This window comes from Typha angustifolia, chromosome 4 (genome assembly GCF_048772165.1).
Source record: "Typha angustifolia cultivar Huaian chromosome 4, ASM4877216v1, whole genome shotgun sequence".
Classification (NCBI taxonomy): Eukaryota; Viridiplantae; Streptophyta; class Magnoliopsida; order Poales; family Typhaceae; genus Typha; species Typha angustifolia.
Window position 1 is genome coordinate 6,328,955 of NC_133242.1, and position 17,215 is coordinate 6,346,169.

Below are 17,215 nucleotides of genomic sequence, written 5' to 3' on the forward strand. Positions count from 1 at the left end.
TTTCTAAAAATTATTTTATATTTACAATCCATAATCATCTATCATATCACCTTATATCTTTTTCACCATATAAAATCATCATTATTTTTATTCTTACCTAGAAAACATATTAATCATCCATCTATAATCAATAATTATAACGCTCATAAGGAATCAATATAGTCTCTCTGTACATATACATTTTTACATCATCTCTTAATCTCAAGTATATCCATAAAAGAATTAAAAATCCAAAATATGCAATATTTGTTTAGAATAACCACAAATCTACTGATAATAATCCTTCTGCACAAAATACATATATCCACATGTTTACAAATGTCTACACTTTGTCACAATATAAACATGTCTACATCTCCAATATTATGTTCCACAAATTATAACACATCGGCATAAATACATGTCCTCTACAGTATATCAATGCATGATTTAGTAATATTTGATCCTATTTATTAGTAGCTCAAATAAACTCTCAATATATCGATATCTCAAATTATTTCTATCAACATCGTCAAGTATCAAAGCTTAATAACCTCAAAGTTACAACTTAGACATCTATCTTAATCAATTAATATCAAACTCATCGAGATCAACTACTAGCACAACCCTAAACAAGATCGACAACTAGTGTACTTGATGGTTTGCTAGATCATTCTTTAATCTATGCTTTGATACGACCTGAATTGTAACGCCTCCGTCTGGCACGGGCATGTGCACGCCCACGCGCCTACACAGCACGTGCGGCGCACGCGACAGGTTGGGCGGGGCCTGCTATGCACAGATATACTCTTATGCCCATATAATCATGACATCATCAAATAAGACCTGCTAACATATCAATGCTTACATAATCCATCACCAAATAAATCATACTATTACCCAAATAAATCTGTTAACATATAAATATCGAAGTCTACAATAATATACACTAGACCACTACATAATTTGGTAGGGCCCACACAGGCCACGACAAACCATTAAGATATAACTAAAATAACTGATACATAAGTACATTATAATCTGACATATATTATACAAATCATTGTCTAATACAATAAAGTACGAATATAACAAACCACGATATAACTCAATTTATATACAAATTATCATCTATATCAGGATATCTCAAGTTGCTATCGCGTACCATATATCTGAGGGGGTTAGATAAAAAAAACAAAGAGTCATGAGCAAAAGGCTCAGTGAATAGACATTACCCCAAATCATTAATGCTAAAAAGATAGTAAATTATGTACTGGATAATATAAATTACATAGGAGCATCATGTTATAAATGAGTATATGAATGTATCCTTATATTATGTAAATAAAATGTAGATATGATGTCACAACTAATCAAAGTTTATAATTCTCAATAATGTATAAATAATCTTCATGTTATACTATCATCATAACTCTCTTTTAAATATAACACATCTAATACATACCGACCATAACTATGCTATCATATCAGATGCAACCACATATAATGTATATTAACCACTCAATAATCAGGTATATCAGATGATAATGAAATTATATGCATTTCTCAATATCTTAGTTATTAATGTAATCTCTAAAATCATTATCATACTGATACAATTCGGACTTCACCGACGTCGTCTCGAGCATGGATTCACTTTAGGAGTGTTTTTATTTCATATTTTAGTGTTTAATTTCCATTAAAATAAGTTTTCTATAAGTTGCGTTCGAACGCGGATGGAGTGAGTTCGAACGCGGTTTGTGAACGGGGTTGTGAACGTGGGTGAAGAGAGTGCACTGTGCATTTGAACGCACTGTGAACGCCTGCATCACGTTCGCAAATACCGAGAGGCGCGTTCGATGGTGCGCTCGAACGCGGTCGACGAAAATTGTGTTTTAGGGTTAATTTGAGTTGTTGGTTAGCCTATAAAAGGATGTGTAGGGTAACCAAAATTATTATTGATTATTGAGAATTGAGTTTGCCTTGCCTCCTTTGTCTTCTTTGCTCCCGTTCCCTCAATCCCTGGCAACGCCGCTTCTAAACTGCCTCGATCGGCCAATCACCCTAGTCCCTTAGGAGTGGCCCTCTCCTCCCCCTTCTTTCAATCTATCCAACACTTGCCCTAACCTTTCCATCATCCATAACCTTTCCACCATCACTTTTCCACCGGTGCCACCTCATTAACGCCGGTCCTCCACCAACCATCATTACCTAGAATCTCGTGCCTCCATCCACGGATCCAAAACAGAGCATCCTGACGTTTGTCCACTAAACGGACAATATCTCGAGATTCCCAACTCCGATTCGTCTGAAACTTGATTTGTTGGAAAGCTCTTATCAAGGGTGACAATATATCAAAATTTCACATTGATCCGACATCGGAATATTTCGGGATCTTATTTTAAAGTTCCGTGCCAGATCTAGTCCAAATCTGAGAATTGGAAGAGATCGAATCTTAGCCTAAGGGGAGATCGTATCAATTTGGTATCAGAGCTCCATTGCCCAAGGTGTGATCGTATCACATACTAGACCACTATGCTCAATCAATACTTGGTACCCGATCTCAACATCTTGCCCATAGGCTCAAAGCGTACCTTGCCATACACTAAGGATATCTCAATCATAATCATACATTACCATACGCCAAGGATATATCATAATCCATCCAAATCGGGTACCCCGTCAGTTAATAGAAATCACATAAGGATAACTCACCATACATATGTCCTAGCGAATGGTAGGTGTCCGATTGTCTGTGCGCACAGACTCAATTGACCTCAAATATAAGCTACGAGATATTACATATCAGCGACCATAATCATCAATCCAAGAACCTTGAACCCTAGTGCCTACTCAAATATCCACATGCTTTTTCTATTAACTTTCTTATCAATGAGATTTATGCATTTCCTTTTATATGATAGATCACGTACATGTGCATATATCCAGTACTATAACAAGTTATGCATATTAGAAATTTAGGTGGTAAAGAAGTCAAGAGAAAAATAATATAATGCAATCTCGAATTGTACATCTATCATATGCATACTCATGCAAAAGATCATCTCAACATAATGTCAAAATAATATAATTATCTCCAACCATCTCTATATATCACCAACATACTCATATCCCAGATTAGTCTAATCAAATAAATGATAAAATATGCTCGATTAAAATCATCTCTAAATAAGGTCATATAATCATGTTGGAGGTCAAAACATGCATATACATTAGGTAATATATCCTAATTTGAGAAAGATGCTTAGGGGATAAGACTACTTTGATACACTTAGTTAGGATCTTTTCTTATTGCATTAGGTGTTTATTTTTATTAAAATAAAATTCCTATAGGTCGCGTTCAAACGCAGATGGAGTCGCGTTCAAACGCAGATGGAGTCGCGTTCGAATGCCCTTGTGAATGCCCGCATTTGTGAATGCCTTATGAATGCTCGCGTTCAAACGCCTTGTGAATGTCTGTGTCACGTTTGCAAATCCAGAGAAGGGGCTTTTTTAGTGCGTTCGAACCCGATCAACAGGAATCCTCTAGAATTAGGATTTCATATTGTTTTAGGACTTGTTGGCTAGTCTCTATAAATATGTGGATGGCAATCAACTTCATTATGGAATTGGATTCTTGATTTCTTGCCTCCTATCTTCTCTCTAGACTCCTCCCTCCTTCCTCTTTACCATCCTTCCACCTCTACCGTTGGCAAGATTTCTCCTCGCTTCTAATCTTCCTCGACTGTTGAGCCACCTTTTTCTTTGGAATCTCAACCACTTCGTTCCCTTCATCTACTTCCCTTAATCACTTTAACAATCCACCCTCATCTCCATACCCATCCATAACCCTAACATCCACTCCACCCATCACTACAACCATTACCCACGTTATTCCGTGTTTTCGTCCCTTCTACTATTCGAATATATGAATGGCATAAATAAGAAAGTTGTAGATCAGGAAGTTACAGATCCAACCCAATTAGTTACACAATTGTCTAACTACCACAAAATATCTGACGAATATTTTTCCATAGTTGCGTGGACTGATTTTTGTAATAAATTCAGATCTTGAAGGAATCTTAGCGTAGCCTATCTTTGGTTCCAGATCATATCAATTTAGTATCAGAGCCTATTAATTTGGTATCAGAGCCTATCAATTAGTATCAGAGCTTAATAAATTGGTATTAGAGCTTATCAATTGGTATAAGAGCCTATCAATTGGTATTAGAGCCTAACAATTTGGTATTAGAGCCCTAACAATATCTAACAATTGGTATCAGAGCCTATCAATTTGGTATCAGAGCAGGCGAATCTCAGACCTCCATTAATGGTTGAAATAAAAAAGATGACATCAACAAGGAGACCTATGGAGAGTACACCGACAAGGGAGGACTCAATGCACGAAGATCCTAACTGTCAGGCCGATTCCTTTGGAGCAACCACGGCAAGACCGAGTCAACCAACGTCCATGGGTTCGAATATGGATGAACTAAGGGGCATGTTCCAAATATTGTTGCATAGAGTTGACAACATACAAAAGGATCACAATGAATTATGAATTCAAGGAATATGTTGTGAATCGATTGGGTTCGTTATCTCCTCGACGACGAACGGAGTTTCAAGAAGGACCAGCGGTGGGACCCCATCGAACCGATACCCCACAGGTCCAAGTGCGTCATATGAGTGTCAATGATCCCCTCCTACCTATGCTTTCCTTCACATCATCCCCCACATTCGTTACAAAATCTAAGACTAGCGGTGGTGGAACTCGAGAGGCGTGTGGCACCGGTGCGCTCCGTCGATGAGGAGGATTAGTACTATAAGGATGAGATTTATCCCTATGGAGATGGTGATAGACGTGCTCGAGGATTTAAAAAGGGTAATCAACATGCACAAAGGTTTAGACCTGAACCAAGAATCTTTTGCGAACCTGACAACGCTATTTGGGGGAGGACCGCATGTTTGGACTTTCCAAAATTCCAAGGCGGTGATCCAACGGATTAGGTATTTCAAATTGAACAATATTTTATTATCAAGATACAACGGAAGATGCAAAAGTCCAGATGGCAAGCTTTCACCTCCAAGGAATAGTATTGCATTAGTATAGATCGGTAATTCGTGGTGGTGGATTTATCGAATGACTGATTTTTGTAGGAGGATTACATGCAAATTTGGGACAGCGGCATATGAAGATTTTGCTGTCACATTAAGCAAGATGGTTTAAAGGACTATCGTATTGGAGTACCAAGCTGAGTTTGAAAGAGTTAGTAGTCGTTGTGAGCTACCATGGCCCGAACGTACATTGATGAGTACATTTATTTTAGGGCTGCAAGAGGAGATACAAGTGGATGTTCGTGCTCTATGTCCTTTGAGAAGGCCTTTGAGAAGGCTGTGAGGATGGAACAAAAGCATAGGGCTCTAAAGATGGCAGTGAAAACCAATTGGGGCAATCGAGATGGGCGATTTGCACCTAGAATGCCGGCTGAAAATTCTGTGGTTTCAAAAATAGTGGCTGCAACTACTAGACCACGACCACCCTTGAGACCTTCTTCTGACGTTAGAGGAGGCACTAGACCGCCCCCCCCCCCCCATTTGAACTCTCACACCTACCCAGGTGGAGGAGCAAAGAGCGAAGGGCCTTTGCTTCCGATGTGATGAGCGTTTGACCCCCGGTCATTAGTGTTCTAAATCAATCGGGAGTGTGATGCTTATCGATGGTCCTAAGGAGGATGACGAGATTAATGATGAGGATATGCCCAATCATCCATGGTCGTTTCAACATCCATGCCCAATCTCCTCACTAACCTCTCGTCTAGAAAGTTATGTGTATTTCCAGAATCGATGAGGATATGCACACAATGTTTTCTAATGAGTCCATCTACCCGTAATGTCCTCGGCGTGGAAGTACCCGAATATATATGCATCGATATTTCAGCTTGGATATCTTCCTCCGCGCCCTCCTCAATAGTCTCCTCATGGACCTCCTCTGTACACTCTCCATCACTAGTAACCTCATCGTCCTCCTCGAGACTGTCAATGAGCATCACACTCCTGATCAGTTTGGAACACTGATGACTGGGAGGTGAAACGTTCATCACATCGAAAGCAAAGGCTCTTCACTCTTCGCTCCTCCATCTGGGCAGGTGTGAGAGTTTGAACCCGGGGTCTTGTGCCTGCTCTAACATCGGAAGATCTCTAAGGTGGTTTGTGCTACCATCTTGAGAGCCTTATATTTTTGCTCCATCCTCATAGCCTTCTCAAAGGCCTCTTCAAGAGTGGTAGGACAAAGAGCACAAACATCCGCCTATATCTCATCCTGCAGCTCTGAAATGAATGTGCTCATCAATGTCGGTTCGGGCCAAGGTAGCTCACAATGACTACTAACTCTTTCATATTCAGCTTGGTACTTCAATACGGTCGTCCTCTGAACCATCTTGCTTAATGTGGTAGCAAAATCTTCTTATGCTGCTGTCCCAAATTTGCGTGTAATCCTCTTACAAAAGTTAGCCCAATTAGTAAATCCTCCACCACAATTAACGGATTTATACCAATGTAATACTGTTCCTTGGAGGTGAAAAAGCTTGCCATCTGGACCTTTGCATTCTCTGTTGTCCCTTGACAATCAAAGTATTGTTCAACTTGAAACACTCAATCCATTGGATCATCATCGCCTTAGAATTTTGGAAAGTCCAAGCATGTGGTTCTCCCCCGAATAGCATTGTTGGGTTCGCGAAAGATCCTTGGTTCAGATCTGAACCTTTGTGCATGTTGATCTCCTTCTCTAAATCCTCGAGCACATCCATCACCATCTCTGAAGGGATCAACCTCATCCTCAAAGTGCCAATCCTCCTCATCGACGAAGCGCACCAGTGCCGCACGCCTCTCGAGTTCCACCACCACTGGTCTTAGGTTTTATATCGGAGGTGGGGGATGATGTGTAGGCATAGGTAAAAGAGGATCATTGACACTCACATGTCGCACATGGACCTGTGGGCTATTAGTTCAATGTGGTCCCACCACTGAACCTTCTTGAGGTATCAATCTTTTTCGAGAAGATGATGAAACCGATCGGTTCATAACATATTCTTTTAAAGCATTATGATCATTCTACATTGCGTCAACTCTATGTAGCAATGTTTGGAACATGCCCCTAAGTTCATCTGACAAGCCCATATTCACACCCATGGACGTTAGTTGACTCGGTCCTATCATGGTCGCTCTAAAGGAATCGGCCTCACGGTTAGGATTATCATGGGTTGAGTCTTCCCCTTGTCGGTATTCTCTCTATTCATCTTCTTGTTGACGTCATCTTCTTTGTTTCAACCATTAATGGAGGTCTACGGTTCGCCTGGCTCTGATACCAATTGATAGAGTCTATGGTATCAAACTGATAGGCTCTAATATCAATGATAGGTTACGGAACAATTCCTTTAAGATCTGAATTTATTGTAGGAAGCAGTCCAAGCAATTGAGGGAAAATATTCACCAAATATTCTCCCGTAGTCATAAAATTATGAAATAAGTGGAATCGATTCGCAACTCCCTGATCTATATTTTTTGTATTTATGCCCTTCGCAAATTCGAACTGCAACTAGGGAGAAAACATGATAGATTGTGGATAATGGTGGTGGTGATGGGTGGAGTGGATGTTAGTGTTATGGATGATAATAGAGATGAGGGTGGATAAGTGATGTTGTTTAAGTGATTAAGACGAAAGTGAAGAAGTGGTCGAGATCCCAAAGAAAAGGGAAGACTCAATAGACGAGGAAGATTAGAAGTTAGGAGAAACCTTGCCAACAGTAGAGGTGGTAGGTTGGTGAAGATGGAGGAAGGAGATTAGGGTAGAGAGAATAGAGAGAAGATAGGAGGCAAGAAATCAATAATCCAATAACATTATGAATTTGGCTGCCATCCGCACTTTTATAGAGGTTAGCCAATAAGCCCTAATAATAATAACTAACCCTAATCCTAGTGCAATCCCGTCGATCACGTTTGAACGCGCCCGATAGAGTTCGAATGCACAAAAGGCGTTCTCTATATGTGCAAATGCGATGCAAGTGTTCGAACGCGCTGCAAGCGTTCGAATGCGCATTTTGCGTTCTCTGTATTTGCGAACTTGATGCAAGCGTTCGCAAGGGCGTTCGAACGCGATCCCTTCCACGTTCGAACGCGACCCTTTCCACGTTCGAACACGACCTACAGGAATTTTATTTTAATGAAAATAAATAACTAATGTAATAAGAAAGGACTCTAACAAGGTGTATCAATCTCCCTCTTCCCTCTTCCCTCTTCAGCAATCAATGCCCCGCCTCTCTAATCTAAACGGTCTCGTCTAGCTTCTAATCTACCCTCTTTCGTCGATCCCCTTAGTTCCATATGGCAGGTCTATTTCTCCCTCCCCACGCCCCCCCCCCCAACCCCCCCCCCCCCCACACCCTCATCTCCCTTTTGATTGTCTCTATGTACAGTCTTTATCTTTACCCGCTAACACAGTTGTAGGTCATACCATCTATTGTATCCGTATTCGCAAGACACCACCACCATCATCTATTGCTGAGCCACCTCCATCAACTACCCAGCCTCTACGCCATCATCACCTCCATCCTATACCTAGGAATTTGTGCGACTACCCACAGAATCCCTACAATCAACTCATGAAAGTTCTATCCTAAAATTTGTCTATAAATAATTATGAATTGAATCAAATTGTGATTCATAACATTCTTCCTTTAAAGGTATTCTTCTTTGGTAGTATGTTATAAGGATAAGATCCTTCCAAGGAGATAGTCAATCATCATCTAATAATTTCCACCACCATTTTGCTAATAATGTAATATTCTAGTTCTAGAGTTTTTGTATGCCCAACGCCTTTTGCTCTTGTTTTTGCGCCTTTTCCCAATTGACTAGGCATTGGAACCCCTTTATCTTTTGTTTACCTTGCCCAAAGAATGCTTTCCTAATAGAATCAATCTTATAGAGAACTAGCTTACTGGAAATGAAGAAGGCAACGTCGATAGAACCATGTTTAGTAGTGTTAGATGCCCCCAATTGAGAGAGATTTGGTCGTCTAGCTACCAACCTTTTATGGAGTTTGCAAATTATAGATAATAGTCAGTTGAGAGAAGTGACATAATCCTAGAAGGATGACTGAGATCTTTTATATTAATGCTTTCAGTCGTGGACTGTAAGATTTTCGTCTATCTTGTTAGGTCCTTTCCAGCCAATTGATTATAGAAGATTTCAAAAAATTGGCTTACAATCCTAAATAATATTGAGAAAAGGAGAATATGTTAAATGTTAGTTGTTAATAATTATCATATTTGTTATCCCAAATTATTAACTGCTTATATTTTATTTTAGCAAATTAATGTGTTATAGTTATATATAGATTTTTGATCAATTCAATCTCATTTAATCACTAAAAATAGTCAAATTTGAGCTCAAACTAGATTTGGACTTAGTCACTTAAGTTAATTGGTGAATATTAAGCAACTCAAACTAGATCTCATATCTCAAGACATACTTAAATCAAACCAAGATCCACTAATCACTTTCTTCCTTATCTAAATCATAATGAGTTAAAATTTCTTCCTTTTCCATCAAGCAATAGATTTTCATCATTCTCTTCTACCTAGCTATTTTCAACAACCAAATCTCTATCAAGCAGCAAAATTATAACGAAGCTTCACCTAGTGCAGCAGATTCTTATGCTCCAATTCAGCAACAAATTTCAACAATAATTGCAATGGTAAATAGATTTTAAATTCCTATTTGAGCAACATTTTTCAGCAAAACAAATTACCCACCTAATGCTCTAGCTTATTGACCAAGATTTTTGTCATTAGATTTTGTCCACAAAGTCTATAAATAAAGGGATTGAGAGCTAGAGAGGAATGTTTTTTCTAGGTACTTTTGTTCATCTTTTTTTAGTGGAGTTGTAGTTTAAATTTCAATATTTAAACTTGCAATTGTTTCAATTCAATTGGCAACAATAGAACTCATTTGATGAAATTTTCAATCTTTATAAGTCAGCAAAGTTTAAATTCTGATTTTTTTTTGTATAATATCTTATTTTTGGATTTGGACTTTGATAGTTTTTGAAAGAAGTATTTGATTTGAAACTCTCTAGTGTTAAATTTCATAGTTATTTTTATTCAATTTGAGTTAATTACTAAAATAAAATTTTAATTTTCTTAAAGTTGGGGATGAAGCTTGTTGATAATATGTTTCTTTTATTCTAAATCTCTTATTTATTCTTAATTGCTAAATAGATTCTTCTTTCTTCTACTTTAAATTTGTTCTTTAGAATTCGAATATTAGTTTTTTTTCTTAAAAAGGACACATCTAATGATTTAAAATTGTTACTCCATATTTTCTAAAAATGAAGGAAGAACTTAGCTTGTATGAAAATTAAATTGCTTACTTAAAAACAATTTTTCAATCCTCCGGTGATTGATTTTTTGATGAATCTTAGAAGAAGAAGAGATTTATGTTAGCTAATAGAAATATATTATCTAGAAAGTGAATTCTAAGACCTTATTTTTCTTACACTTAACTAAAAAAATCTATAGAATTTTTTTCTTTTTCTATAAATCTCTTAAACTCATTTTCCAACTAGACTAAAATTATCTTTAAGAGTTTCAAACAGTTCAAGCTTTCAAACAAATCCTTGTGGAATTAATACCTTGCTTATTGATCTACTCTATAGATCGTGCACTTGTGAGTATTATTTAATTTGTCACAACATTAGTAATCAAAGCCTTTTTTGTCTTATAGAAAAGAATATTATCATCAGCAAATTATAGGATTGATATTTTCTTTTTAGGTCTAGAATATTCTAAAAGAAAGATAGCTTCTTAGCTAGCTTAAGTGGTAGATCTTTAATAAGAATAAAGAGCATGGATGATAGAGGATCGCCTGTCTCGAATCTTTGCTCTTTGTGAAAAGTGTTGATGGGTATCCATTAATGATCATGGCACTTATTGCTGACTGCTAACACATTAAATCCAATTTGATCACCAAGTCATCTGATTTTCTCTTGCTTCAAAAAGGTTTAGGAGAAGGCGTTGGTCCACTAAATTAAAAGCTTTGTTGAAGTCCAATTTGATCACCAAGTCATCTGATTTCCTCCATGCCAGCCAATGTATGAGTTCATGGGTGATAGAGAGTTATCCAAAATAGTCTTCCTTTAGGCCTTGTTCACATCTAGAATAGGGAGGAATAGGAATATTAAAACCTAATTTGTTATTCCTAAAATGATGATTGTATTATAGGAATAGCTATTCTTATGTTTACCTAGATCCTTGGGGTCTCAAATATGTGGTTTGGGATCTGAAAATACTTAAATAACATGAAATTAGCCATTTGTAAAATATGATGATTTGTTAGGTTTTAGAAATTTTACATATCTTTAAAACAAATAAATGTCTAATGTTAAGAATATACTATTATTATAAAAGGTCATATATGAATTAAGAATACAAGGGTTGCTTCTTTTCAGATAAAATAGTTTAAGAATGACATTATAAAATAAAAAGCTAAATATATATATATACTTATAATTATAAACAAACATGTAACTATAGATAAAAAAAACTAATTGTAACTAAGTATTGGTTCTCCCTCTATCTTGATTAATTAGGGACTATGTAGTCTTTACTTTATAAAATAATAAATAAACAAGCATAGTATTTTATTTGTTACAAAACAATAATATATAATAAATTATTAGAATTGCTTAAAATGTATATCATAAAGGTATTACTATACCTTAATAAATCTAATGATTATAATTTACGAATCTATCTATTAATCTAATAGAAATATAAATAAATAAATAAATAAATATAAGTATTACCTATATTTAAAAGTAATAGCTTATAAGATAATTAATCATTAATTATACTAATTGTAATTAATAAACAATCATATTGATGAATGCATATCATTAATAAAATAATTACTGTCTAAATAATCTATTTGCATTAATTAAGAAAGAAAATACCTAAATAAATAAATAAACAAAAATAAAATAAAATAATTTAAGAGAGCATTGCCACTAGTGTTGGGCTTAGCCAGCATTGTTACAAAAAGAGGAGAAGGAGAAATTGAGGAAGAAGAAGGAAGGAAGAAGAAGAAAGGAAGAAAAGGAAGAAGAGGAGAGAGAGAGAGAGAGGAGGGGAGGGAGGAGAGCTAGGCTGGCGGGGAGGGGCTCGGTAGCTGTAGGCTAGCCAGTGACCGACCTCTCATCAGCGGCTTGGTTCCTGCAAACCTGAGGGAGAAAGAGGAAGAAAGTGAGTGAGAGAGAGAAAGAGGAGGAGAAGGAAGGCTCATCGGTGCCTAGTGAAGGTGGCATCGGTGGGTCCCAAGGACGACGATAGCAGTAGGCCAACATCGGCACGAGAGAGAGAGAGAGAGTAAATGAGAGATAGAGAGAGAAAGAGAGAGAAAGAGAGGTTTAGAAGGAGAGAGAGAGGCAATGGAGAGAGGATAGCGATAGTGGCGCGCCCCCACAATAGGTGAGAAAATTTTCTCACTTGCTAGGCTCGACTAGGGCATGACGCCGGCCACAATGTGGCTTGTCGCATCATGCCCAAATTGTTTATTTTTTTATTTTTTATTTTTAAGATATGTTGTTACAAATATCAATTGTTATCATGTTTTTACCTATCTACCACCATCTATTACTATAGTAGGAGCGTACCTTTGTATTGTGTGCTGATACGTAGTTAAAACATTAAATTGTTAGTTTATTTATATTACTCATTTGTTACATTTAATCCTACATATTTTCTAATAAAAAAATAATATGTTATATTTTAAATACTATTATATTTAATAGTAAGAAATTTAAAATTTTATTTTACATGGAACATATATTTTTTAATAATCTTTGCAAAATGAGATTATGAATAATATTAAAATATTTATACTTTCATATGTTTTATTTAGCTTAAAATATGATTAATAATATTATATTAATTTTTCCCAAATTTTCTATTTTTTTTAAAATATTTAATTAGACTAAAACAGAGTTTAAATAGTAAATGTATTATTTTATCTATGAGTAAATATTTAATTCGATAAAATATTATTTTATTAATATTATATTTTTGATGTTGTTAGTACATATAAAAATTATTTTAATAATAAGATAATTTATAAAATAATTATTATCAAATAAATACTATACTATTAAAAAATTTATAATATTTATATTTACAAAAATAATATTTAATAATTTGAAAATGTGTTTATTTTTATGAAATATTAAATTATTGACATTTATGCTGTTTAAATTAAATTTTATCATTTAGTATAAAATAAAAGAAATATGATAAGAGAGGAGAGAGAGAGTAGAGAGGAGTGATAAATTATAATAGGATGTTGATAAGATGTTTAAGAGAGAAAAGAGAGGAGTAATGAATAATGATAAGATATTTGAATAATATTTCTAAGAGAGATTATAGGCAAAGCAAGGATAAATTGGTAATTGGGTTGGTGTGTGTTATAAGATGTAATATTAATAAATAGTGTTTATATTATGGAATATGGCTATTATGATGTTTAACTGTTATTCTGGAATAAGAAGTTATATTCTAGAATAATAATTTTTGTTATTCCTGAAGTGAATGGGGAGCTTAATGAAACTGCATTAAGAAACTAGAATGAGGTCATCAAGGAATAGGGCCAGTCAGTATCTTGTAAATATCTTGGAGGAACAATTAATAAGATTATTGAGATTCCTTCCTTCCTTCCTTCCATCCTTACTCGATCTGATTTTGGTAGAAAGATGATGAGAACTTTGGCCCAACCTTTGAGAGAAGGTTATTGAGATGTAAGTCATTAAACACCTTTATGAGATCATGCTTCACTGTTTCTTACTATTGTTGGTAGACGAGGGCCAGAAAACCATCTGGGAGGTGCTTTCTACGAGACCAGCTCAAAATACAGCTTGTTGTACTATTTTCGAGAAGGATCTACCTAGGTCGTCCTTAAGGTCAGAGTTCTGTGGGCTATAAAGTTTTGCCTAGTCAATTTTGTATAATAGCTATTATGTTAGATTGAGAACTTGCTCCTTGAAGACCCTAAGAATATCTTGCAGCTTGGTAAAATTTTGTCCATGTTTTTCAATAAGGGGAATGTAATTTTTGTCTCCACGCATTAGTATAGTGGTAGAAGAATTTGGTGTTTTTATCGCCCTGTCAAAGCCAAAGTTGTCTAGACCTCTGCCTCCACATAATTTCTTCCTTGGTAAGGATTTTATTATATTCCTTCAAAGAAAATTCTAAATTGAAAGTCAGTTTCTTTGAGTGGGACATCCTCTTCAGCTAGGTCCAGGGATAGAAATGTTATGAGGAATGGCGTCTTTAGAGTTCTTGATGCGATAGAAATGAGTGGTGCACCATTCTTTGATTCTGCTTTGAGTGACTCTAATTTTGAGCAAGAAGTTAGTTATTTGGGTTAGTAGTTGAGGGAGCCCCCTTGCCACAAGTGGCATGAGCTTATCAAAGTTGGGTTGCCTCTTCCATACAGTTTCATGGTGGCATGATGATGTCTTTAGTATCAAGCTTCGTAGGGGAGTGGTCCGAGGCAATGAAGGATAGAATCCCTGCTGTCGTGGTAGGAATTCTGAGCCCCATTCTGTTGACACAACAAATCAATCAAGCTTGAATAGGATTGGTATTAGATGATTGATGGACCACATATAATATTCTCCATTAAGAGTTATATCTATCAACATATTAGATCTGAGAAAGGGGTTGAAGAAGTCATGCTCTCGTAATATTGTGCTAGTTGTATTACGTTACCTGGGATGATCCTTGCTTAATACACCAAGGTTTGAGAATGAATTCTCCACCTATTGCTGGGACAAGACAATGTCCTACATTCTTTGTTGAACATCACCGCCACCTCATAATTTCATATATTTAAGTAGAGATAGTTCTGATGATCTGCTAGGACAATGGCAGATCGCGAGAAGTTGTAAGTTTGCTTGATCGTCGGAGGCGAACAGAAGTATACTGTTGCTTCCGCTACTCCGTCAAGTAAACTTTCACTTCTCTTCTAGACGAGACCAAGTTTCCTGGAGTTTTGCAAGCTCAGGTCAATCTTGGTCAGACTCTTCTACAAATTTCTCAATTTTCACTCTTCGATCACCACAAGCATTTGGAAGTTCCATCTCCCAACAACGGTGACCGTGCATGCGGATAGCCAATTTAAATGAACTACACACCGAACATGTTAGCGTGACGAAAGAATTCTGGAAACCAATGTGACCAAGTAAAGGTCTTGACCCTCTTCTGTCGATCGAATGGCAAAAAATATGAAGAGAAACTAACGAAAGAACTAGCATCTAATGACTAAACCATCCCTACCATCCCCCGAACATCATATATAATTGTTATAATTGTTCTAAACCTTTTTCACCTACCTGGTAAGCTACAAATCGAAGGAAATGGAAGAAGGCGTCTATTCTTCCTCAGCAGATAGCCTTCACCAGCCTCCGTTTTTAGTTCTCATTCGTTAAACAGTGGAGGTGTAGAATAGCTACAAAAAGCAAAAGACAGTCGAAGTAATTTCACAATTTGGCTGTACATGATCCATGATCCATGATATTGACAACTTCGTTCATAGCAATGAAGCTCCGTTAAGAAAAGGGCAAAAATAAATCAGAAAAAAGCAGCATTAAATTATGTACTTAGAAAGAGAAAAATGTTTGAACATGCGGTACAAACTGGAAGACCAATTCTCCTCTGCTATTTCATTTGACTTCTCACTCTCCCTGTAACCCTTTCATTTCGTCTTTAATTAATAAGATATAAATGAGCTCTCCACTTCTCTCAAAAAAATAAAAAAAATATATTGGAGGACCCAGATTGAATTCAAAGGGCCGCTGAGGTGATGAAGCACTGCTTGATGAGACATCTTGTAAAAGTAAATCATTTGCAGTAAGTACATGCAAATCAAATCAGCATGTCACGGAAACTTCTGAGTAGTCTGGCCGCAAAAACTTCAGTCTGGCTAGACAAAGAATTCCAGACAAGCTCAAAATGTCAACCTGCAGGAAGAAAAACTGCAGCTTGCCGATAAAAAACTGCTAACTATTTGGATGTTGACCACGCATGCAGCAAAGTATCCCAAGAGCATTTACGTTTAATGCCATCATCTGAGGGAGAGAGAGCTGATTATTTAACCTAGTATAAGAAATTTAATGCCATCATCTGAGGGAGAGGGAAATGATTATTTAACCTACTACTAGAAATATCAACACCGGTGGAGAGGTGCAGCGTAAACATCCAATGGTTGATAGCGCACACGCTCATTTACAGGCAATGGTCCATCCTGATAAAAAAAAAAATTAAAGCCAGTCATGCAGCAAACCATGAAATTCACTACAACAACCTGTTAGATTAACAAGAATTTGCTGGCTTCAATGACATTTAAATAATGCAATTGTAATAATAACATAAATTATTTCATTTTGCAGAAAACAGAAATAAAAAGAGCCAGATGCTACCGTATATTAAACAGAGGGCATTCCAACAAATAAGGCTCCCCCACCTACAAGAGGTCCTGCCTATGGATTCGGGCCAATTATGGGCCTAGGCCTGGCCCATGCCAAAACTGTTCAGACTAGGCCTTGGAGTATGGAACCCTGACCCAATTTTGTGGCCGAGAAAGTGGGAAACAGGAAAGAGGAGAGCTCTGGAGGCAGAGATGCTGTGGCAACACAAGAAGAGGGTGGAGGAGGAAGAGGAGATCAAAGGCGAGGGTGAGGAGAGAGGAAAAGATAGGAGGGTGGTGGTGGAGAGGGAGAGAAGAAGAGGAGGTGACGACTAAGGAGGGAGGAAGATTACAGGCTAGGTCTGATTGGTCTAGCAGGCCAGTAGAGCACCCCTATGCCACTAGAAACTAACAGTTTTACAACTTGACATAAGAATTAAACATCATTAATGTATACTTGTGTAGAACCAAATATCTCCTCATTTAGTAGTTGGCGATAAAAGATGCATGCGACTCAACTGCATGAAATATATGGTTATTATGCAACATGATCATGCTTAATTATTAGAAAGAAGCAGAGATGAATGGGAGCAAATACATAAAACAGAAATTGAAGAATACATATCAAGGCATCACCAAAATCATAACAGTAGTTTCACTGAACAGTCTATATTATCATGGATAATGCTAGGACTTCTGGGCTTAATATGTCCGTACAGGGAGATAC

At 36.7% G+C, this 17,215-nt stretch overlaps 1 protein-coding gene across 4 annotated transcripts in view; it reads right to left on the reverse strand.

Annotated features, from left to right (window-relative positions):
* Positions 1 to 15,651: 15,651 nt before the first annotated feature.
* LOC140758772 (ATP-dependent zinc metalloprotease FTSH 12, chloroplastic) overlaps positions 15,652 to 17,215 on the reverse strand; it is a 71,971-nt gene continuing 70,407 nt past the window's right edge. For 2 of the 4 annotated variants that reach the window (XM_073095064.1, XM_073095060.1), the window contains exons 19-20: positions 16,234 to 16,326; positions 15,652 to 16,150 (exon numbers count right to left, since the gene is read on the reverse strand). In XM_073095064.1, the coding sequence (XP_072951165.1) occupies positions 16,249 to 16,326 (78 nt within the window). In that variant the 3' untranslated portion in view covers positions 15,652 to 16,150; positions 16,234 to 16,248. Of the gene's footprint in view, positions 16,151 to 16,191; positions 16,206 to 16,233; positions 16,327 to 17,215 lie in introns of those variants that run through there. The other 2 variants (XM_073095061.1, XM_073095063.1) reach the window with 2 other exon arrangements.